The sequence below is a fragment of the Papaver somniferum genome, chromosome 4, assembly GCF_003573695.1.
Source record: "Papaver somniferum cultivar HN1 chromosome 4, ASM357369v1, whole genome shotgun sequence".
Classification (NCBI taxonomy): Eukaryota; Viridiplantae; Streptophyta; class Magnoliopsida; order Ranunculales; family Papaveraceae; genus Papaver; species Papaver somniferum.
In genome coordinates this window covers 43,534,566-43,553,484 of record NC_039361.1, presented here as the reverse complement: position 1 = coordinate 43,553,484, position 18,919 = coordinate 43,534,566, and the positions used below count along the sequence as shown (strand labels likewise).

General features: G+C 38.5%; 4 protein-coding genes and 1 pseudogene across 5 annotated transcripts; all 5 read right to left on the bottom strand.

Annotated features, from left to right (window-relative positions):
- Window positions 1–1,940: 1,940 nt before the first annotated feature.
- On the bottom strand, window positions 1,941–5,467 carry LOC113275290 (titin homolog). Of its 2 annotated transcripts, XM_026524774.1 has the most exons (9): window positions 5,214–5,467; window positions 5,014–5,103; window positions 4,740–4,799; window positions 4,605–4,644; window positions 4,393–4,486; window positions 3,529–3,588; window positions 3,337–3,428; window positions 3,109–3,245; window positions 1,941–2,278 (listed from the first exon to the last, which is right to left on the bottom strand). In XM_026524774.1, the coding sequence occupies exons 1-8, from the start codon at window positions 5,327–5,329 to the stop codon at window positions 3,153–3,155; spliced, it is 645 nt and encodes a 214-aa protein (XP_026380559.1). In that variant the 5' UTR covers window positions 5,330–5,467; the 3' UTR covers window positions 1,941–2,278; window positions 3,109–3,152. The 2 variants fall into 2 exon arrangements, with proteins under 2 accessions (XP_026380559.1, XP_026380558.1); XM_026524773.1 differs by lacking the exon at window positions 1,941–2,278 and having other exon boundaries at window positions 2,941–3,245.
- A 563-nt stretch (window positions 5,468–6,030) lies between these two features.
- LOC113275289 lies at window positions 6,031–6,812 on the bottom strand (annotated as a pseudogene).
- Window positions 6,813–7,021: 209 nt separating this feature from the next.
- Window positions 7,022–8,868, bottom strand: LOC113275288 (pentatricopeptide repeat-containing protein At5g43790-like). The gene has a single exon (XM_026524772.1). It carries the CDS (start codon window positions 8,821–8,823, stop codon window positions 7,033–7,035), a length of 1,791 nt encoding a protein of 596 aa, XP_026380557.1. The 5' UTR covers window positions 8,824–8,868; the 3' UTR covers window positions 7,022–7,032.
- A 5,612-nt stretch (window positions 8,869–14,480) lies between these two features.
- Window positions 14,481–15,422, bottom strand: LOC113272427. Its single transcript, XM_026522262.1, has 2 exons — window positions 15,129–15,422; window positions 14,481–15,041 (listed from the first exon to the last, which is right to left on the bottom strand). Exons 1-2 carry the CDS (start codon window positions 15,420–15,422, stop codon window positions 14,481–14,483), a joined length of 855 nt encoding a protein of 284 aa, XP_026378047.1.
- Window positions 15,422–15,961, bottom strand: LOC113272426. The gene has a single exon (XM_026522261.1). It carries the CDS (start codon window positions 15,959–15,961, stop codon window positions 15,422–15,424), a length of 540 nt encoding a protein of 179 aa, XP_026378046.1.
- Window positions 15,962–18,919: the final 2,958 nt, after the last annotated feature.

Here is an 18,919-nt window from a genome sequence, read left to right as displayed (position 1 = left end):
CTTTATGGCCTTAAACAGGCTCCACGTGCTTGGTTCTCTCGTCTAAGTAATCATCTGTTGAAGCTAGGATTCACAGCCTCCATTGCAGACTCTTCGTTATTTGTTCAAATCAAAGGCATCTCAGTAACGTATGTACTGGTTTATGTGGACGACATCATTGTAACTGGTTCTGACTCACACCTAGTTGCAAACTTAATTACTGATCTAGGTCATGAGTTTGCTATCAAAGATATGGGGGTGTTGTCTTACTTATTGGGTGTTGAAGTTTTGCAGCAAGGACGGTCTCTGGTGCTTTCCCAAAGAAAGTATATCTCAGACTTATTACGACGCACAAAGTTGGATGGCATCAAGCCAGTTATCACTCCTATGGCTGCTAATGCAAAGCTGCACAAAGTGGGTTCTACAAGGTTTGAGGATTCCACTCTGTATAGAAGTGTTGTCGGGGCGCTGCAGTATTTGCATATCACACGGCTTGACATATCTGTGGCTGTCAACAAAGCCTGTCAGTATATGCATGAGCCGTATGTGGAACACTGGGAGCTAGTTAAGAGAATCCTACGGTATTTGAAGCATATAATAGACTTTAGTGTCTTCATTAAACCTAGTCAGGATTATACACTGCATGCTTATTCCGATGCATACTGGGCAGGCAGTCTTGATGATCGGCGATCCACAAGTGGTTATTGTATCTTCTTTGGAGGCAATCTCATTTCCTGGAGTGCAAGGAAACAGAAAACCGTTTCAAAATCGAGCACAAAGGCAGAGTATCGTGGTGTAGCCATTGCTACTTCAGAACTTATATGGATTCAGTCGTTGCTGCTAGAGTTGGGGGTTAGGTGTCCTCCACCTACTTTGTGGTGTGACAATCTAGGGGAAACATATCTCACAGCTAACCCTATATTCCATGCACGCACAAAGCACATAGAAATAGACTATCACTTTGTGAGGGAAAGAGTATCTCGTAAACAACTACATGTGCGTTTTATCAGCATCAAGGATCAGCTGGCAGATATCTTCACCAAAGGACTGTCTTCACCAAGGTTCCAACTAATCCGAGACAAGTTGAACATTCGTCAACTCCGGTTCAACTTGAGGGAGGGTGTTAGCCCAGGTCTTCCGCAAGATACTTTGCCAGCTACTACAATTGTTACTGAGTCCAAGTAATCTAGTCAGGTCTTTGCTATTTACTAGGATCATAACAATTTTCAGTTTCATAATGTACTTATCTCTAATATAAATAGAAGTGTTTCATCTCCACAAGTTTTGTGGAAGATATTCACCATTTATCCATTCTGTCTCAAAGCAAGCCATTACAAGATCCCAAAACTGTACTGAAAGTAACTCCTTTTAATTCTTTCACTGGATCATCCATTGGAATCACTCCGCCGCACTTGCACCACGATGATGATGCTGACGCTGATAAGATTGCATCAAAATCTAAGGAGTGAAAGCAACTATGGCTTCGGACATTTGATCTGATCATGAGTTTAGGGTCTTTGTTGGCAATAATAAGATGATCCTCGACAAATTCAGGACTACAAATTGACTTATACCAATTCTTGCATACGGACTTGAAACGTAAGATGGATTTCACTCGTATCCTTAATAAAATTTCTTTTTCTATCTCTCGAGGAATGCTTGGCATTATTGTTTCTTCTCATGGGAATTAGGGTTTTTCAAGATTCATGTGCAGGTGTTATTTACTTTGACTTTTATCCCGTGGTTAAATATCGGATCACTTTTAGGTGGAGTAATTAGGATAAGAGTTTTACTTTGAGCCGGCTCCACTCCAACCCGTCAAACAGGTTCAAGGTTTGCTAATGAGCGGGCAAAGGGCTCTCTACCATAGATGTAATTCTATCGGATGCGAGAAAATATATGCGAGTGGGAGAGACATTCCATCTATCTGTGGACATAACATTTGAAAAGGCTCGGCTTCTACTTATTAGCACAAAACAATTCTCCGCCCCTAAAATTTGTTCTTGTCCTCGAGAGCAAAATCAAGAGTACGGCTTTTCGAAATCGTCCATAATACCAGCACATAACAATACCAAAAGAAAAATCAGGACACGATCATCTTAGTTGTTAAGATTTTCCCAAATGGTATCTGCAGGACAATTGAAGCATCAGGAAACCAATTTTCGTTCCCCTAGTACAGAGTCCAATGACGGACCAACAGCTGGGCTAAAGGGGGCTTTAGCCTGGGTAGGCTTCCCAGTCCACAACCAAGTTTTTTTTTTTTTTTTGCAAAGGAAATTTATCTTTCCTGGGTCCGTCCCTGGTACAGACACAACATTAGTATTAGTAATATAAAGATATTTTTAGAGATTTTGACGCAGTACAAATGATTACCAGCATTGGCACTTAATGACACTTCACTTAAAGACTACTACTAGTGATGAGATGAAAAGATAAAAAAAACCCTTGGCAAAAACAAAAACGCTGCCAATGGGTGCTACAAGAGGAATCCTAAGAGTGGCGGCCACTTGGTCAGTTGGGGGAACAGGAATTGACAAGGTTTGTTACCTCTGTACTCGTGATGATATTGAGAGGGTTAATTAACTTATTTGATTTATGTTCCCTTTGTTAATTGCGCTTTAAAGCGGGGTTCGTAATTGCATCTCCATTGTCCATTCATCTAAGTTCAGCTTCGGTTCATGTCTCTTTCTGTGCATTTGGAAGGCTAGCTGGGAAATTATGTGTGTTTGTGAGCTGGTTGTTCCAGATAGACTATAACTTCTGTGATTGTAAGGTAAATGATTAAATAGAAGCTAGAGAGGGCGCTCTACCAAGTTCCAAGGTTCAGAAGAATTCATAAACACTAACAAACCTGTTGAGAAGATCTTACTAAGTTTTCCTATTCTCCATAATATCAAATCTCTTTAATCGGATCAATATACCATAATGCACCGAAACTTAAACTGTTGCATATTCAGTACGTAATAATACTTATACTTGTAGATAGTTACAGTCTTACAGATATAACATGTAAATGAGTAGTGACCTTTTAAAGCTTGGGGATGTAAAAATGGTAAAAGCGGAGTCCTATAACATTTTAATAGAACTATAAGAAACCAGAGTATTTAGAAGTTAGAACCTAATACTTACTGAAAGTAACTAGGGATGAGGAATTTTCAGGATGTTTTCAGAACTCATATACATTCATCAGCCGGGAAATCATCATCTGAGGCACCATCCAGGAATGAGCCGAGAGATTTGCGTAAAATGCTGAAAGATTTGTCGTCCTGCTTTTCGAAAATATATGAAAGATTTAATTCTGCTATGATCTCTACATAGATTTGCATTAGAATTTGCTTCTGTGGTATGCTCAGTTACCTTCTTTTTCTTCTTTAGAGATTCTTCAGCTGCTGTGATTTTATCAGCACAGGTTTTCTCCATTTCAGATAACATACTCTTTTCTTTCTTCCCTGCAACATAGATAAATAATAAATTTCCTAAATCAACATGTAGAATAAAGTTCAGACAGAACAAAGAGTTAAAGTTATTGAGAAAGATTATGTCACTCACTCTGTTGTTCATAACGAAGGTACAGCTTTTCCTTTTCATTGTCAAATTTGGAGAATATATCTGTAAAAAGACAATCATAATTCAACTTCTTGTCTCCAACTTAGAGAGTGGAGTAAATGGTTTCAGGTTTTTGTTCTCAATTAGAGAGCATATCATTCTGTAGGTACAAGTATACACAATCAGTGCTCCCATTTCGAGCCACTTTATGCAAGGCACTAGTGGGGTTGTAGCACAAACACTGCAGCAGTGGATTTCTTTGCAATTATACCTAGGTCACATTGATTCTGGTTTTCTATCACTTCTATCAAAGAGGTAATTATAGCAACCAAAATGCTTAAATTAGCTAAGCAAAGAAAAATGCCAGTAAACTGGTAGACAACAACAGAAAATCTGGTCTACAGTTAAGCTGATGAGTAAGTGTTTAAATTCATCACAAGCCAATCAAATAGTCGATAGTCATAAAAGTGCGAGACTCATTTTAGCAACTTTGCTTTTCCTGTTAATTTGACCCTTTCAAGAATACCAATTACAGCTATATCGAGAATATCAGTCATCTTGTTCTGAGAACAAACCTAGTTACCTAAAGAGATTTATTGAAATGGATGACTACATTGGTCAGAAGCAACGAGTACACTCCGCTAGTTAAAGATTCAGTGTGATTTCCAAAATGAGTGGCATAGTTATTAATGAATCTCATTTTTCGAACCAGTTAGGCTAACATTTTGAGATGAACAGCAATGATTTCCTGGTAAGATAATTTTTTCCCAGCGAAACATTTGCTACTGTAATGTTAATTTTGACATTACCAAAGTTCAAACAACAATCTACCAGCAAATGAAATCTCCTATTCTTAAAGACAGTTACCTTCAAACGCCTGCAAATGTGCTGCTTTCTCCTTAGAAAATTTCTCATAAACTGACTGGAACTTGGCAAACTCATCCTTGAGAGAGTTCTCACACTGCAATTCAAGCAAACCATATAAATATAATCCACCAGAACCAGCATACTCAAGATCTCTACTCATAATTTAACTGTCTATAAACCCAAAACATTAACAGAATTTTATCTGTTTATACCTCTTTAGAACTCTTTGAAAGTGCCTTCACAAAAGTCTGCCTGTAGTTGAAAACATCATAAGACAACTTACGAGAGAGTGACGAAACCAAATACACAATCAGATCTAAAGAACATAAAATTGTTCAAGGTCTCACCGTTCTTTCTCGAGTTTTGATTTTGCATCAGTTAGTATTGTCTTGACTTCTGAAGACACACTGATTCAGAAAATAAGTTCAAACCATGAAAATCACACCACAATTTCTTCAATAAAAATCAGATATAAACAAAATCAAACCGAATTGGAAGCTTAAGAGGAAATTATAACACATCAAATCCCTAAATTCTTCAAATAAAATCAAATCCGAAACCGGTTTTCCCTTTGTCGCAATTTTCAGATCTGAAAATCATTAAAACAAAAAGAGATGTTACCTAGCAATCGTTTCTTCACTCTTCTTCTTATCATCTTTATGAGCTTTTTCTCTAATATTTTGCAGTGCTGCAATAATTCCTTGAATATCACTGAAAAAAAATCAAAAATAAAATAAAATCATAAAACAAAATATTATTCAATAGATCTTTCATAAACAGATCCGAGAATTGAAATTACTGAAAGAGAGAAAGAGTACTACCTAGAAAGATTAAGATCTAGATCATCCTCTTCTCTCTTTCTTTTATCTGTACTTAAAGCTTCAGTTGTTGTCTTTCCCCTTCGTTTTCTACTACTCCCTTTAATAACTTCTGCCATTGAAATTTCTCGAAATCGACCTCTTCACTGAAACCCTAGCTTTTTACTCTCTCTCTCTTTCTCTCAAGAAGCAGAAAGGAAAAGAAAATTTTTGGTTTTCAAATGAGATTTGAAATTTGAAATGAGATTTTCAACTTTTTAAGGGTTCGCGCTATTTTGGCCAGAAATGGGAGTGATATACTGTAACTTCGGTGTACGGTCTGTCTCATATTTATGACACCTGTTGTACTAGAGTTCTCCTTGGTCAGTTCAATTACGGAACCAGTTTGGATACGAAGCGTTTTATCGGGTTTGTCACATTGGCTCCAGTAGATTGGAAGCCCAAGAAATCCAATAGAACAGTGGTGTGTTGACTGCAAAAATTCCTGGCCAGGATTGAAGGTATCTCACCATGTGTGTGGGGCAAAATATGAATAAAAGGCATGGGTAAGTGATTTTGTGCAAAAATATGTATAAATAACCTGTAGAAGTTAGTTGGGCAAACTGGGATAGTTGCACCTCTTTGTCCTTGATTGCTTCATTTTTGCTGCAAAATGTTACATGCTGCCGCAGAATTGCCAGCTCCACTGCCACTGTTCGCAAGGATACCCATTACAATAGTAAACTAGTACTAGTTCCAGAGCAAAGGCATAGGAGGTAAAAATACAGAGACCTCTAAACAAGAATGGGGAATGGAGCCACCTCATTTTGAGGTCAATGGGTCAACAAGCAAGATCAGCAATAAACTTGTGCCTAGTTGAAGTAAAGTAGTCAAGAGTTCTCTAAGTCGCATTTGGTTCTCCTCTCCTTAGAGCTGGCTCAAACTTAATGGATTTGTGCCCTCTGGCCTCTGCAGTCATTAGCTTCCAAGATATATGCCATATTCCGCAACGGCAGCAATAGTTAGGTGCACTAAATTTTGGTAGCCACTTTTGGTTCGTGTCCCCAGTTGAGTCCTCCAGGACAAGTTGTGCACTCTTGCAACCAGCTTTAAATTGTTGGCATGGTTAAATTGCTCAGATAGGTCTTGGCTGAAAGTATATCCATCTCCAAGGGGTGAAATACCCCATCCACTTCAGTCATCAGGGTCAGACCATAGGAGGTCACACATAGGCCCTTCAGGTGAGGAACTTCTCGAACACTGTACAAATTCTGTATGTTTCAAGGGTCTGTATTGACGGAGACAGTCCACAGTGCAAACATAATATTTCCAATTCAACCGAAGCTGTCAATGAAAACAAGTTGAAGAGATCCATGAAGGTTTATCCACACATTAGCATTGCCATACCTCCATAGGCATTTCTCGTAAAACCCATAAACCTGTGTTATCTTTCGACTTTCATGGTTTCCTCGAAGAATGGTAATTCGCTAATAGAATAATACCCTCGATCCACATAATCACCCATAAACAAGTAACTGGTATCTGGACACTTTCCTCCAATTCGGAGAAGTTCTGCAAGATCATGAAACTGTCCACAAATATCCATGAGAACTTTGCAGTCATTCTATATGTTCTCCACCATTATTAACACCCCCATGGAGCTGGACTTTTAACGTATCAGAAACCTGAGAGGTTTCATCATTTCTGTATTTTTATCAACAGTACCAGTTTCACTGTTATCCGTGTTGGCCTCCCAGTTTCATCTTCGTCGCGGTACTCATGCTCATCACTGTTATCCGCAACACAACCTACTGATATAAAATATCATTTAAACAAATTAGTTTCACCAGTAATCCAAGCAAGAACAAGTCCCGTCTTTAAAATGGTGAAACCGATTTCTGTCTCTAACAATTATCCCTCTCCCATATATTTTCGATATAAGCTTAGTACTTTCATGAAAATCGCTACAAACCCGAAGATTTTTTATAATTCTAATCGGTACACTTGAATTACTAGGTGCCTGTATAAGTGCAAAAGCAATTGCAAGCCTTTCACTATGATAACTAAGAGCACCTTCCTTCTCCTCTTCTTCGATGTCAAACAAAACTTCGTTTATAATTGACTTATGCCCATATGCATTTAATCTCTTACTAATCTCTTCAAGCTTCACATAAATTTCCTTTGAATTTGGGTGTGTTTTATCTCCCATCAAAAACTCATGCAAGACTCCATCAATCTCAATCAAACTAGAACCAGGCAATTTACTTACACCCAAATTCTTCATCGCCTTTCTCACTTCCTTTACACTATCCCATCTATTTATCTTTGCATACATATTTGATAAGAGCACATAGTTCCCGCTAGTTCTTGGTTCTAATTCTATCAAGTTTCTCAGTGCCAGTTCCCCTAACCCCAAATTTTCATGAACCCTTGATGCTCCTAGTAAAGACCTCCATAGAACCACATTAGGCTTCATTGGCATCAGTGAAATCGTTCTGTGAGCCTCATCAAGACGCCCACCACGAGCCAAGAGGTCCACTAGGCACGCGTAATGCTCAAGTTTTGGTTCGATCCCATAAACATCTTTCATGGAATTAAAACAATTATAACCATCCTCAACCAATCCAACATGTGCACAAGCACACAGCGCAACTACAAATGTTACCTCATCCGGTTGTACCTTGTCGACTTTCATTTTATTGAACAGGTTAAGTGCTTGGTGACCATATCCATGCACTGCGAATCCCCGAATCATCGCATTATAACATAATACATCCTTCTCAGGAATTTGATCGAACAGTTGCTTCGCAAAATCAAGACACCCACATTTCGCAAACATATCAATCAATGAGGTAACAACGAAACGATTTAGCTTAAGATTGTTCCTCAATATGTAAGAATAAGCCCATGAGCCTTGAGTAAAAGCTCCTAACTTAGCACAAGCAGTAATTACAGCAACGAATGTGACTTCATTAGGCCTACACTGTGCTAACAACATTTCATTGAACAAACACAAAACTTCAATTGATAAACTAGTCGTATCCTGTTCATCAACAGAAGTTGTAGTAGTTGGATTAGCATAAGCAGATAAGATAGAATTCCAAGTAGCTAAATCTGGTTTCTTAATTTGATTAAACAAACATCTAGACAAACCCAAATTACCAAACTTAGAGTAAAAATTAACCAAAGAAGCTTGAACAAAATTATCAACTGTATTGGGTTCAAGAAATTTCAAGACATGAGTATGAATAGCTCTACCATGATGAAGCCATGATGGATGAGAACCACAAGCTTTAAACAGAGATGGGTAAGTGAAATTATTTGGTTTTAGAGTTTTATGAGATAGAATTTGAGAGTATAGAGAGAAAGAAATTTGGGGATTTTTATTAGAAGCAAATGAAGATATAAGAGTATTGAATAAGAAGATTGATGGCTTTATAATTTGGTTGAAGATTGTGAGAGAGTAAGTTAATGAAAGAGTCGATGAATAGAGAAGGATTCTACTAAGAGGGAATGTATGAAGTATTAGACCTGTTGTGATCATTTGAGCATGGATTTTTTTCAGTGTGGTTAAGGATTTGCATTTTCCTAATAATATTAGAGTTGGATGATTGATGAGATGCTCAGGTTTCATGGGGATTATCACTGGAGCTTGGAAAGAGGACAGAGACAGTATATCAGTAGTGAGTGACCAGCCTAATAAGAATTGGAGATTCTATTCAGATTTAACAGCTCCATCCGGGAATGCCTAAAACTTTCAAGGCATACAAAGGACTAGTCCTAACTTGGGTGATCTTATAAGGGGTACCTCTGGGGTGGTTCAATTACCTATATGCCCTTAAATTCTCTAAATTACTACTAATCTATCCCTATCCCTAATACAAAAACCTATAATCAATAAACCAAAATCAGTTTCATATCCCTAACCCCTTCTTCTTCCTCCTCCACAACAGCCGAACCCTTCTTCTTCTTTTTTTTTTCATCGTATCATCGCGGAAATTTAATCGTCGATTCGTGAAAATTTAGTCGACGATTAAACTCATCTACATAATGGTTCGCCGTAAGCCAATATCTCGTTCTAATCGAGCGATTGAACAACCCATTGAAGAAGAAGAAGATTTAGAGAGTGAAGAAGAAACTCAAAATCAACCACAAAATCAACCGGAAGAAGAGATTGAAGAAAAACCAACTCCACAAATGAGAATAAGAAGGTTAGTTTTACAAACCTATCTCGTATTTGATGTTTTTGATTGGTTTGATTGATTTAATTCGTCAAAATCATGTTTCTGCGGCGGTTACAGGGTATGGTTCGGCGCAAAACAAATCTTAGATGTGCGCCGAGCTGTTCTTGAAATTGAACCCTGAAAGTGCATTTGAACGGCTCGGCGTATATCTGAAATCCGTTTTGAGCCGAACTTGGTGACACAGAGACTTATATTTAGGATCGACTTATTTGACGGTGTTAGTTTTGTGCCGAATATGTTTTGTGAATTTCAGAAATTTTGCATGTGCGTAGGATCGGCTTGTATGGTAGTATTAGTTTTGTGCCGAATAATTGTTGTTTGAATTTCAGAATTTTTGCATGTGTATAGGATCGGCTCATATGGTAGTACTAGTTTTGTGCCGAATAAATGTTTGAATTCATAAGTCTAGATTCGGCTTATTCGATAGTATTAGGGTTGCGCCGAATATCATTGTTAAAATTTCATAAATTTTACTAGTGTGTAGGATCGGCTTATTTATATGATATCATGTTGCGCCGAATACATGTTTGAGTTCATAATCATAGATTCGGCTTATTCGACGGTATCGGTTGTGAGCCGAATATATAGGATCGGCTAATAATTTTGCATGTGCGTAGGATCGGCTTGTATGGTAGTATTAGTTTTGTACCGAATAATTGTTGTTTGAATTTCAGAATTTTTGCATGTGCTTAGGATCGGCTTGTATGGTTGTATTAGTTTTGCGCCGAATACATGTTTGAGTTCATAATCATAGATTCGGCTTATTCGACGGTATCGGTTGTGAGCCGAATATATGGGATCGGCTTATAATTGTTTTGTGGTATGAGCCGATCCACTCTCTGTGTAAGCTAATAAAAATTTCAAGACATGATTCGGCTCATATGTGTTATTTCGGGTAAGCCGAGCCTTCTTATTTTCTTACAAGTTTTTGGCTTTCCAAATCTCTTTGTTGTTCGAATTAGTCTTATAACTTTCATACTTGTGTCAGGACCAATGCAGCTACAAAGAGGAAGAAGATGGAGGTAACACCTTCTACTTCTAAAACTCCCGATCCTAGAGGAGGAGGTAAGAAAAAATTGGGAGCGGGAGGTAGAGGAGGAACTTTAGAAGAAGTAAGAATTGAAAGACAAGAAGAAGGAATAGCTGAAGATGAAGAAGTTTATGATAATCAAGAAGTTCATCAAGAAACACAACCCCAAGGAAAACCCAAGAAAGACAAGAAAGGTAAGAAGGTGGCAGAACCCGAGAAAGAGAAGAACGATGATGATCGACGGATCACTGGTTTACACATTCCTGATGAAGATGACGTAATTACACCTCGATCAGATGGTTTGCCTCATGGTCTTCCGGAATGGTTTGCCACATTCCTGTGTCGGCCTCTGCATTTACCAAGCGCTTTTGTCCAGAAACTTACACATTTCAATTACCTTTTGGAGAGATGTCAATCACTCCTGATGAGTCTAGTAAGATTACAGGTCTTAAAGCAAGGGGTGTAAGTGTGGATGCTGGTTTTTATGACATGAGTTGGGATGAGCTATACAATTTGTACCTGGAATGCCTTGGTTGGGGTTCAATGAAAACTGAGTTGGAGTTTTGTCGATCAGTTAAAGATGTCGATACCGTTTTCATACCAGGTGGCAGAAATAAGAAGAATAAGAAGATCAAGTTGACTAACTTGAAAAGGGAGTTTGAGAACACAAAGGAAAGAGGCACACAAGGTTTGTTGATAATGGATCCCGTCAAAGTGAAGCAAACCGGAACTGCCTACTTGCTTTATACTCTTGGTAGAGACATCTTTCCCGACACTACCGGAAACAAGGTAAATGCTAATTATCTCCAATTGGTAAAGAATCTTGAAACTTGTAACAAGTTTGCTTGGGGAACGACTACGCTCGCTTACCTGCTGGACCAACTTGCCATCGCGTCTAGGTTGACAAGTACAAACATCGGAGGGAACTTCACTTTGCTCCAGGTAAATTTTGGGAGTTCAGAGTATGGTTCGGCTTATAACCATAAAACCTTTTAAGCCGAAGTTTTTTCTTACTTGGTTCGTCTTATAATACTTGATCCATATAAGCCGAACAGTTCTCTGAGTTTGCAAACTTTAGCCTTAATTTGATGTTTCCAAGTAAAACTTGTTTCTATCAATTCAATTCCTTTGATTTTTTAATGTGGTTCTTTCGATGCAGGTGTGGATATATGACCATTTCCCAATTTTGAACTTGGCCAAAGTATTTGAGAAAGATGTCGATTATGTTGATACTGAGCCAGCTGCAGCACGGTACGCGTACGAGGACTCCAAGAAAAGGAACAAAAATAAGTTGGTGGCAAGTTTGAGAGAGACGTTAGTCTGTCTTGGTGTTGATGATGTCGCTTTTCAACCATATGAGAATGAAGATGAGGAAGATGAAGTTGTTGAAGATGAGGATATGCCGGTAGGTATGTATCATGGGCCATTGTGGTATCCGGGTGTTATATACGATCCTAGGCGAGTACTCCGTCAATTAGGATGTGTCCAAAAGGTTCCTTTGTTTGACGAGAAATTCAGGTTGTTACCAAAGAGTGGTAAGGGAACTAAAAGCACCACTTCATCTTGGGAACCAAAGTATGATCCTGATCCCACCGTTGTTGGAATAATTTAGACAATCACACATTAGATGCGTCCAAGTTAACACCTTTACTTGATGATCCATGTGAAGAGGATCCGGGCTATATGGATTGGTATAACCAAATTTCTCATCCCTTCATTATCAATAAGAAAAGTCAAAAGATATCTGATAAGGGGAAGGCGAGGCCAATCAAGATCACCAACAAGTCTACTTCCGAAGATGTAGTCAAGGCTTTCAAGGTTATGGTAAGAATGACTTCACTTTATACTGTTTTCATATATTAGTTATGGTAAAAATGTCTTCAACCTCATGGTTATAAGTTGTTCTCAAATGAAAAATAGGTTGCCGCGGGTAGGGAGATGTTGAAGAAAATGAAGGCCAAACTTGGTTGCAAAACAACAATGACCGTGGAAGAACAAAAATACCTCATCGACAAGTGGGATGCAATCATCAACAAAGGACAAGGACCCGAGGAACCCGAACAAAGGCCTACCACTAAGAGGTCTCGACAAGTTGGTGAAGGTACAAGCCAAGTTGGTGCTACCGTCCAACCCGGTAATGATGCGTCGGAAGATGAAGACCAAGGTGAAAGAAGAGGTGGTCGTGGAACTAAGAAGAGGGGTCGTGGTTAAATGCCCTTTTATGTATACTTTTATGGTACACTTTTTCTTAAGTTTTAAGTACACTTTTATGGTGTTGCAAACACCTTTGCTTTAAGGTGCTGAACTTTGTTTTTAATGGTGCTGGGATTGGGTTATGGACACCGTCAATTTCATGTTTTAATGAATAGCTTAACAGTTATGTGCCGAATTTACAGAGTTCGGCTTATCCTCTAATGTTAGTTACACGCCGAATCATTTGTCCTTCAGGTTCGGCGCATTCGATAATCACATTATGTGCCGAACTATGAACATTTACAGGTTTCGGCTTGTACGATATCCTCAATATGTGCCGAACCGCGAACAATATTTTAACCCAAAAATTAAAAAATTCATGTTCGGCTCAGACGATAATCATATTATGTGCCGAACCTTGAACATAAGAGGTTTCGGCTGATACGATATTCTCCATATGTGCCGAACCAGTAACAATATTTCAACCCAGAAATTAAAAAATTATGTTCGGCACATACGAATTTGGATATGTAAGCCGAATTAGTAATGATTCTATTCCGGGCTATTCAGGATGTTGTTCGGCTTACTATGAAACTTTCATATAAGCCGAATTAGTGTCTAGCAAAAGGGTGGGAATTGGAAATTATAGGTTCGGCGCATGCAGTAAACAGATTCAGTAAGCCGAACCGTTCATCAATTGGTAGATTCGGCTCATAGATGTGAGCCGAACCTCAACCTGTTTCGCCGAACCATGATTCATAATCTAAGAAATCAGCCATTTGGGAATCATTGGTGTAGTTGATGTGTATTTTCCTAGGTTTTTTAGATGATATATGACCCTCCTCATCCTCCATTGAATCAAGAATTATAATTTTCTCACTTTCTCCTTCTCTTTCTCTCCTTCTTAACCAAACCAAAACTTTGATTTTTTTTTCCTCATATTTTTCATCTAAACAACTCTTATAATTCTGAAAATTATCTTAATCTCTAAACAAAATATTTAATCACTAATCAAGATTATTAACACTAATACGTAAAGGGCAGATTTGCCATTAAAAAAAATTTGGGTTAAGGGGTTATCTGATTTTGTTATTCAACAATCTTTTTTGTCTTCATTCAGTATGCCTTGAAAGATTTTGGTATGCCCAAAATTATGATTCTCTATTCCCCTAGAGGAAAGATTTTGGTATGCCCAAAATTATGATTCTCTATTCCCCTAGAGGGGTTAGGACCGTTAGGTACTTATGTAAGGAATTTTTTTTTGATCCAGTAGCACCAAGCCCAAGCATGTGTCCATTAATGATGTCAGCTAACCCATTCTTTAACCTCAGCTATACTATACATGAACACATTCATCCGTATTTTAAATAAGCTTCCAATTTTTAGCTGCCATATATTACTGTCTAACAGTTTTTAGCATACCTCGTTCTTTTTATCATATTATTTTTCGGAAACCTATTCTTCCTTCGTTCTTAATCAAGATGGATATTTCATCGAAAACATGCACAATCAATATAAATTCTCACAACGTTTTTTTCGAAAAGAAAAATTTATATTAAAGAGAAAAGAAAAGCCGAAGCCAATACAAACTGAGAATGCAGTGACACAACAGAAGCTTCTCAAACAAAAGACAACTTAGACCACTAAAACAAAACTGAAAAAGCTTAGGTGTGCAGAGATAGCTCCCAATTATGAATAAGTTGGCTGCTATCTAGAAACTTAAACGTATTCATATCACAACTCCAAAAAACCAACGTTTCCTTAATCAGAACAATGACTTCTTCCATATCTTTAGGCCTCCCACCAAAGACCCTGTGATTCCTTTCATTCCAAACATTCCATATAACGGCATAGCGCAAAATGTTCCATACATCTTCCGGCCAAAACGTTACACTCCCAAGCTTCAAAAAGCTGTAACACCTTTCCAGACATCGGCCAAGAGATTATCAAAGACTTAATGAAATAATCCCACAATTTAAAAGAATAAGAACAGTGCAACAACAGATGATCAGCCGACTCCAACGCATTATTGCACAAAGGGAAATCCGTACTGTCCAGTTCAACCCTTCTATGACTAAGCATAACTCTTGTAGGGAGAGAGTTATGAAAAATAGCCCAAAGAAGAAAATTGACCTTCGGGGGTATGTAATTTTTCCAAAGAAACTTTGAGAAGCAACACTCGGGGACATTTCCAGCAAGAGTATCGTAGCATAATTTGTTACTGTAGTTGGCAGTGAAATCAACTTCATCATCTCTGTACACTAGAGTAGGTACCAGACCAATATCTCGACACAACAGGTCCCATTCCATCTGTTCGTTGGCATTTAACTGATGCCTAAAGTTACCACACCACCGACCGTCTCTAATCATCTGGGCAATTGAAGCCTGTTTATGAGTACAAGCTCTATAAATAACCGGAAAAATGTCTTTAAGACAACCGATCGATAATCATCTGTCCATCCAAAATCTCACACCCCTGCCATTTCTAATTTTAAAAGTAAATAAACTATGAATTTCCGGCACCAACTTCGTCACATTACGCCATAAGCTCCTACCCTGAGTTGAATTGTCTTCAACAGGCAAAATTATATCCGCGGTTGCCATAGTCTTCTGTTGAACAATATTTCTCCGTAAAGACTGCTTTTGCTTTGTGTACCGCCATATCCATTTAGCAAGAAGTGTCTTGTTAGCAATCCTGAAATTCTTCACGCCCAAACCACCTTGCTCCTTTGTCAAATTAATTATCTGCCAGTTAACCCAAGCCATCACCCCAAAGGAAGTTTCTCATCACCCCAAAGGAAGTTTCTCATCAATTTTATCATTTTCTTCTCCACGCAAACTGGCAAATGGAAGAGAGATAAAAAATAAACTGGTAAGCTAGCGAGACAACTCTTGATAAGCACTAGTGGTCCTTCTTTATTCAAGAATTTCTTCTTCCAAGATGCGAGCTTTTGCGTCATCTTCTCTAAAACCGAATCCCAAATGGAAGTACATCTCGAAGTTGCACCAATTGGCATGCCAGGATATTTAATAAGCAAAGTCTCTGTTTTACAGCCTAGTTCCTTTGCTAATTTTTCAATAATCGCGTTCGCACCAACGCTTATCACGGTACTTTTGTCCAAATTAAGCTTCATACCCGTTAGAGACTCAAACATAGCCAAGATAATAAAGAGTCTAGTTACCTCATTTGAATTAGCATCAATAAAAATGAGAGTATCATCCGCAAGTTGGAGATGAGATATCATACTCCCAGTTTCGGCGACTTTGAAACCGGTAATCTGACCCCTTTGAACAACATCATTCATTAACTTCCCCAAAATTTCAACCACTAGAAGAAAAAGATATGGTGATAGGGAGTCACCTTGTCTTAATCCCTTAGATGGTTTGAATCTCTCTGTGAAGCCTCCATTCACCAACACAGAGAGGTGTGAAGATGTAACACACACTTTATCCAAGAGATCCAATTATCACCAAAACTAGCTTCTGAAGAATACGAAGAAGAGAATTCCAATTAATGTTGTCAAAAGCCTTCTCCATATCAATTTTGCAAAGAATTCCAGGCTTCTTAGATTTTAGTCGACTGTCGACACATTCATTAGCAATTAAAACTCCATCCAAAATTTGTTTTTCATGAATAAAAGCCCCTTGGAAATCAGAAATAAGCTTTGGCATTACGTTCTTCAACCTTTCAGCATGAATCTTAGATAAGATTTTGTACACACTTCCAACTAGACTTAGCGGTCTAAAGTCTTTTGGAGTACACGAGTCTTCTTTCTTCAGAATAAGAGTGAGAAACGAACAATTTAGCTTCACAACTGTTTTGCCATATTTAACCACCATATTTCTCCATTTCAAAAAGAAATTCTTATGAACTTCTGGAACTACTAATAAGGGGTTGGATGTGTGTGGTTCAGGGTTCATTGATTTCTTGAGTGTGCATCAGTGCATATACATTCCAATAATTCCAAAATCCAAATGAACCAACTCTATGTATTTGTGAACATCTCAAGCTAGAGCCATATAAATGTATGGTGGCAACTAGGGTAAAAATGAAGATGAATACCAAGGATAACTAAAGTAAAAAATCGATGACCACATCCGTTCTTGTTCGCAAAGGAAAACAGTATTAAATTCATACAAAACTTTCTTGCTTCTGAAGTACACTTACATTTCAGGTCATAAACTATACTCCAACTTAAGGTATTCAACCATTGCAGTAATCTTTCATTCTTCATTGTATGCCAATACTTTTATTGAAGGAAAAAAAGACAAGGGAAAGACATATAGTCCAGCAAAGCATCCCCCATCACCGAAAGTTCTACTATACATTTTGCCTGATCAGACTAGATACTTTCGACTACAGTGTGGGTTTTTTCACCTTCCAGCGTAAATGCCATAACTATTAACCTCCAAAGCATTTGATGGTGTAGTGGCACCGGAAAGGGTTACTGCTTTGACATCTGAATAGAAGTGAAACACTTTTTCCACATCTGTATCTAAAGGGGATACTTCTACTACATCTTCTTCTATATGTCCCCTTAGAGCAACTGCAATGGACGAGTAAACCCAAATTTTCAGTCGAGTGGACTGGCGTAGTGGGACAGACCATCGATCAAAATTTGATCAAAGAGTAAAATCCAGACCAAATTTGGTCTGCGATCAAGACCAAATCCAAATATAGTCGGGCGTTGATATAATCTCCGCTACACATCGGGCGTTGATATAATCTCCGCCATTTATCGGGCGTTGATATAATGTCCGCTACACAAGGGGCGTTGATATAATGTACGCCTGAAACATGGCGTTGATATAATGTACGCCCGATGGGGCGTTGGTAAAGATAACGCGCGAAATGGAGCGTTCATATACTTAACGCCCCACTTTCACAATTTATGAAACTTGCATGGGGCGGGCTTTATACCTCCGCCCCATTTTTTTTTTCCCTGAAGCGTATACTATACCAACGCCCCACTCGCGCGTTATCTTTACCAACGCCCCACTCGGGCGTTATCTTTACCAACGCCTGATCCCAGGCGTAATGTTTATCAACGCGTGACCAAATATACTCTTTTCCCACTACGCCACATGACGGACTAAACTCAAATTTGATCTTTTTTTTTAGTCTTTGGTCTTTGATTATACTCGCACCACTGTGGACGTTCTTAGTGCTTTAGTCCTACATAAGAATCTTAATAGACATAGTAAAACCGAAACAAAACCCAAAAAATATGGATACTCCTTATAATGATTAAGTATACATACCTGCAGTCATTGGTTTGGATTTGGAATTTATTTATTTTTTGCCATTGCATCATTCGTTCCAGAAGCTGTTTTTTCATTTGTATGCTCTTTCTTTCTCCATTGCCTGCTCGTGTTGGGGCATTCCTCTTTGTTTTCTCTATTGACAGTTTAGTTTTGCTAGATTTCTTCGCTGCTGGTTTATGTTCGTGATTAATCTTGAAGATTACTGTGAAAGGACAATAGTCCCACATCACTAGTTTCCGCATAATGAATTTAAAATGTAATATGGAAGGGCTGCTCCACTCATTACCAATTGGTTTGGAGTTGGATGCTCGCATACTTTAACATGGTATCATAGTTAGGCCCGTAGACGGGGTGCAGGCCCGATTTTGGCCGTGACCGAATTTGTCACATGTGCACCCGTGACCGAATGACTGGTCACTCGTATGACCTGCACGTGGGGTGGACCGTGACCGAATGTCACCTGCACACCCATGACCCACACGTGCGTAGGTCCACGTGTTAGGCCGAATGACTGGCCTTACACGTGAGGGAGGGTATGAAAGTACAATAGTCCCACATCACTAGTTTCCGCATAATGAACTTGAAATATAATATGGAAGGGCCGCTCCACTCATTGCCAATTGGTTTTGAGTTGGATGCCCGCAGACTTTAACAATTACTTTTTTCTTTAACTTTCAATTTGGTGTGAGATATGTCATCGATCAGAAAAAATGGTGTGAGATATGTAGTTTGCTCTACTTTAGTCTTCTATTATCAAAATAAGAAAAAAGAAGTTTATTCTAAACTGAAGATGAAATATATTTATTCTAAACTGAAGAGCCAGTGCAAAAGAGGCGAGCATTTGAAGAATGGATAGCACAAGCGGTGATCGCAGGCCAAAATTCCCCTGGGCAAGCAACCAAAGCGGAAAATCATCAAAATACCAAGGGCGCAGTAATCACACAGGAGGAAATGGCGAAAAACTTGGAGCGCAGGTATCATGTCAGGAAGCAAGACAA

Bases quoted from the DNA above. Each gene is read 5' to 3' on its own strand.
- LOC113275290 (XM_026524774.1), bottom strand. From the start codon at position 5,329: ATGGCAGAAGTTATTAAAGGGAGTAGTAGAAAACGAAGGGGAAAGACA. The intron at 5,104-5,213 runs GTAGTACTCTTT...ATTTTTTTTCAG, and splicing joins CTAGATCTTAATCTTTCTAG to TGATATTCAAGGAATTATTG. The intron at 4,800-5,013 runs GTAACATCTCTT...TTTCTGAATCAG, and splicing joins AGTGAAGAAACGATTGCTAG to TGTGTCTTCAGAAGTCAAGA.
- LOC113275288 (XM_026524772.1), bottom strand. From the start codon at position 8,823: ATGAAACCTGAGCATCTCATCAATCATCCAACTCTAATATTATTAGGA.
- LOC113272427 (XM_026522262.1), bottom strand. From the start codon at position 15,422: ATGGCTTGGGTTAACTGGCAGATAATTAATTTGACAAAGGAGCAAGGT. The intron at 15,042-15,128 runs GTGAGATTTTGG...ACTCATAAACAG, and splicing joins AAATTAGAAATGGCAGGGGT to GCTTCAATTGCCCAGATGAT.
- LOC113272426 (XM_026522261.1), bottom strand. From the start codon at position 15,961: ATGAATGATGTTGTTCAAAGGGGTCAGATTACCGGTTTCAAAGTCGCC.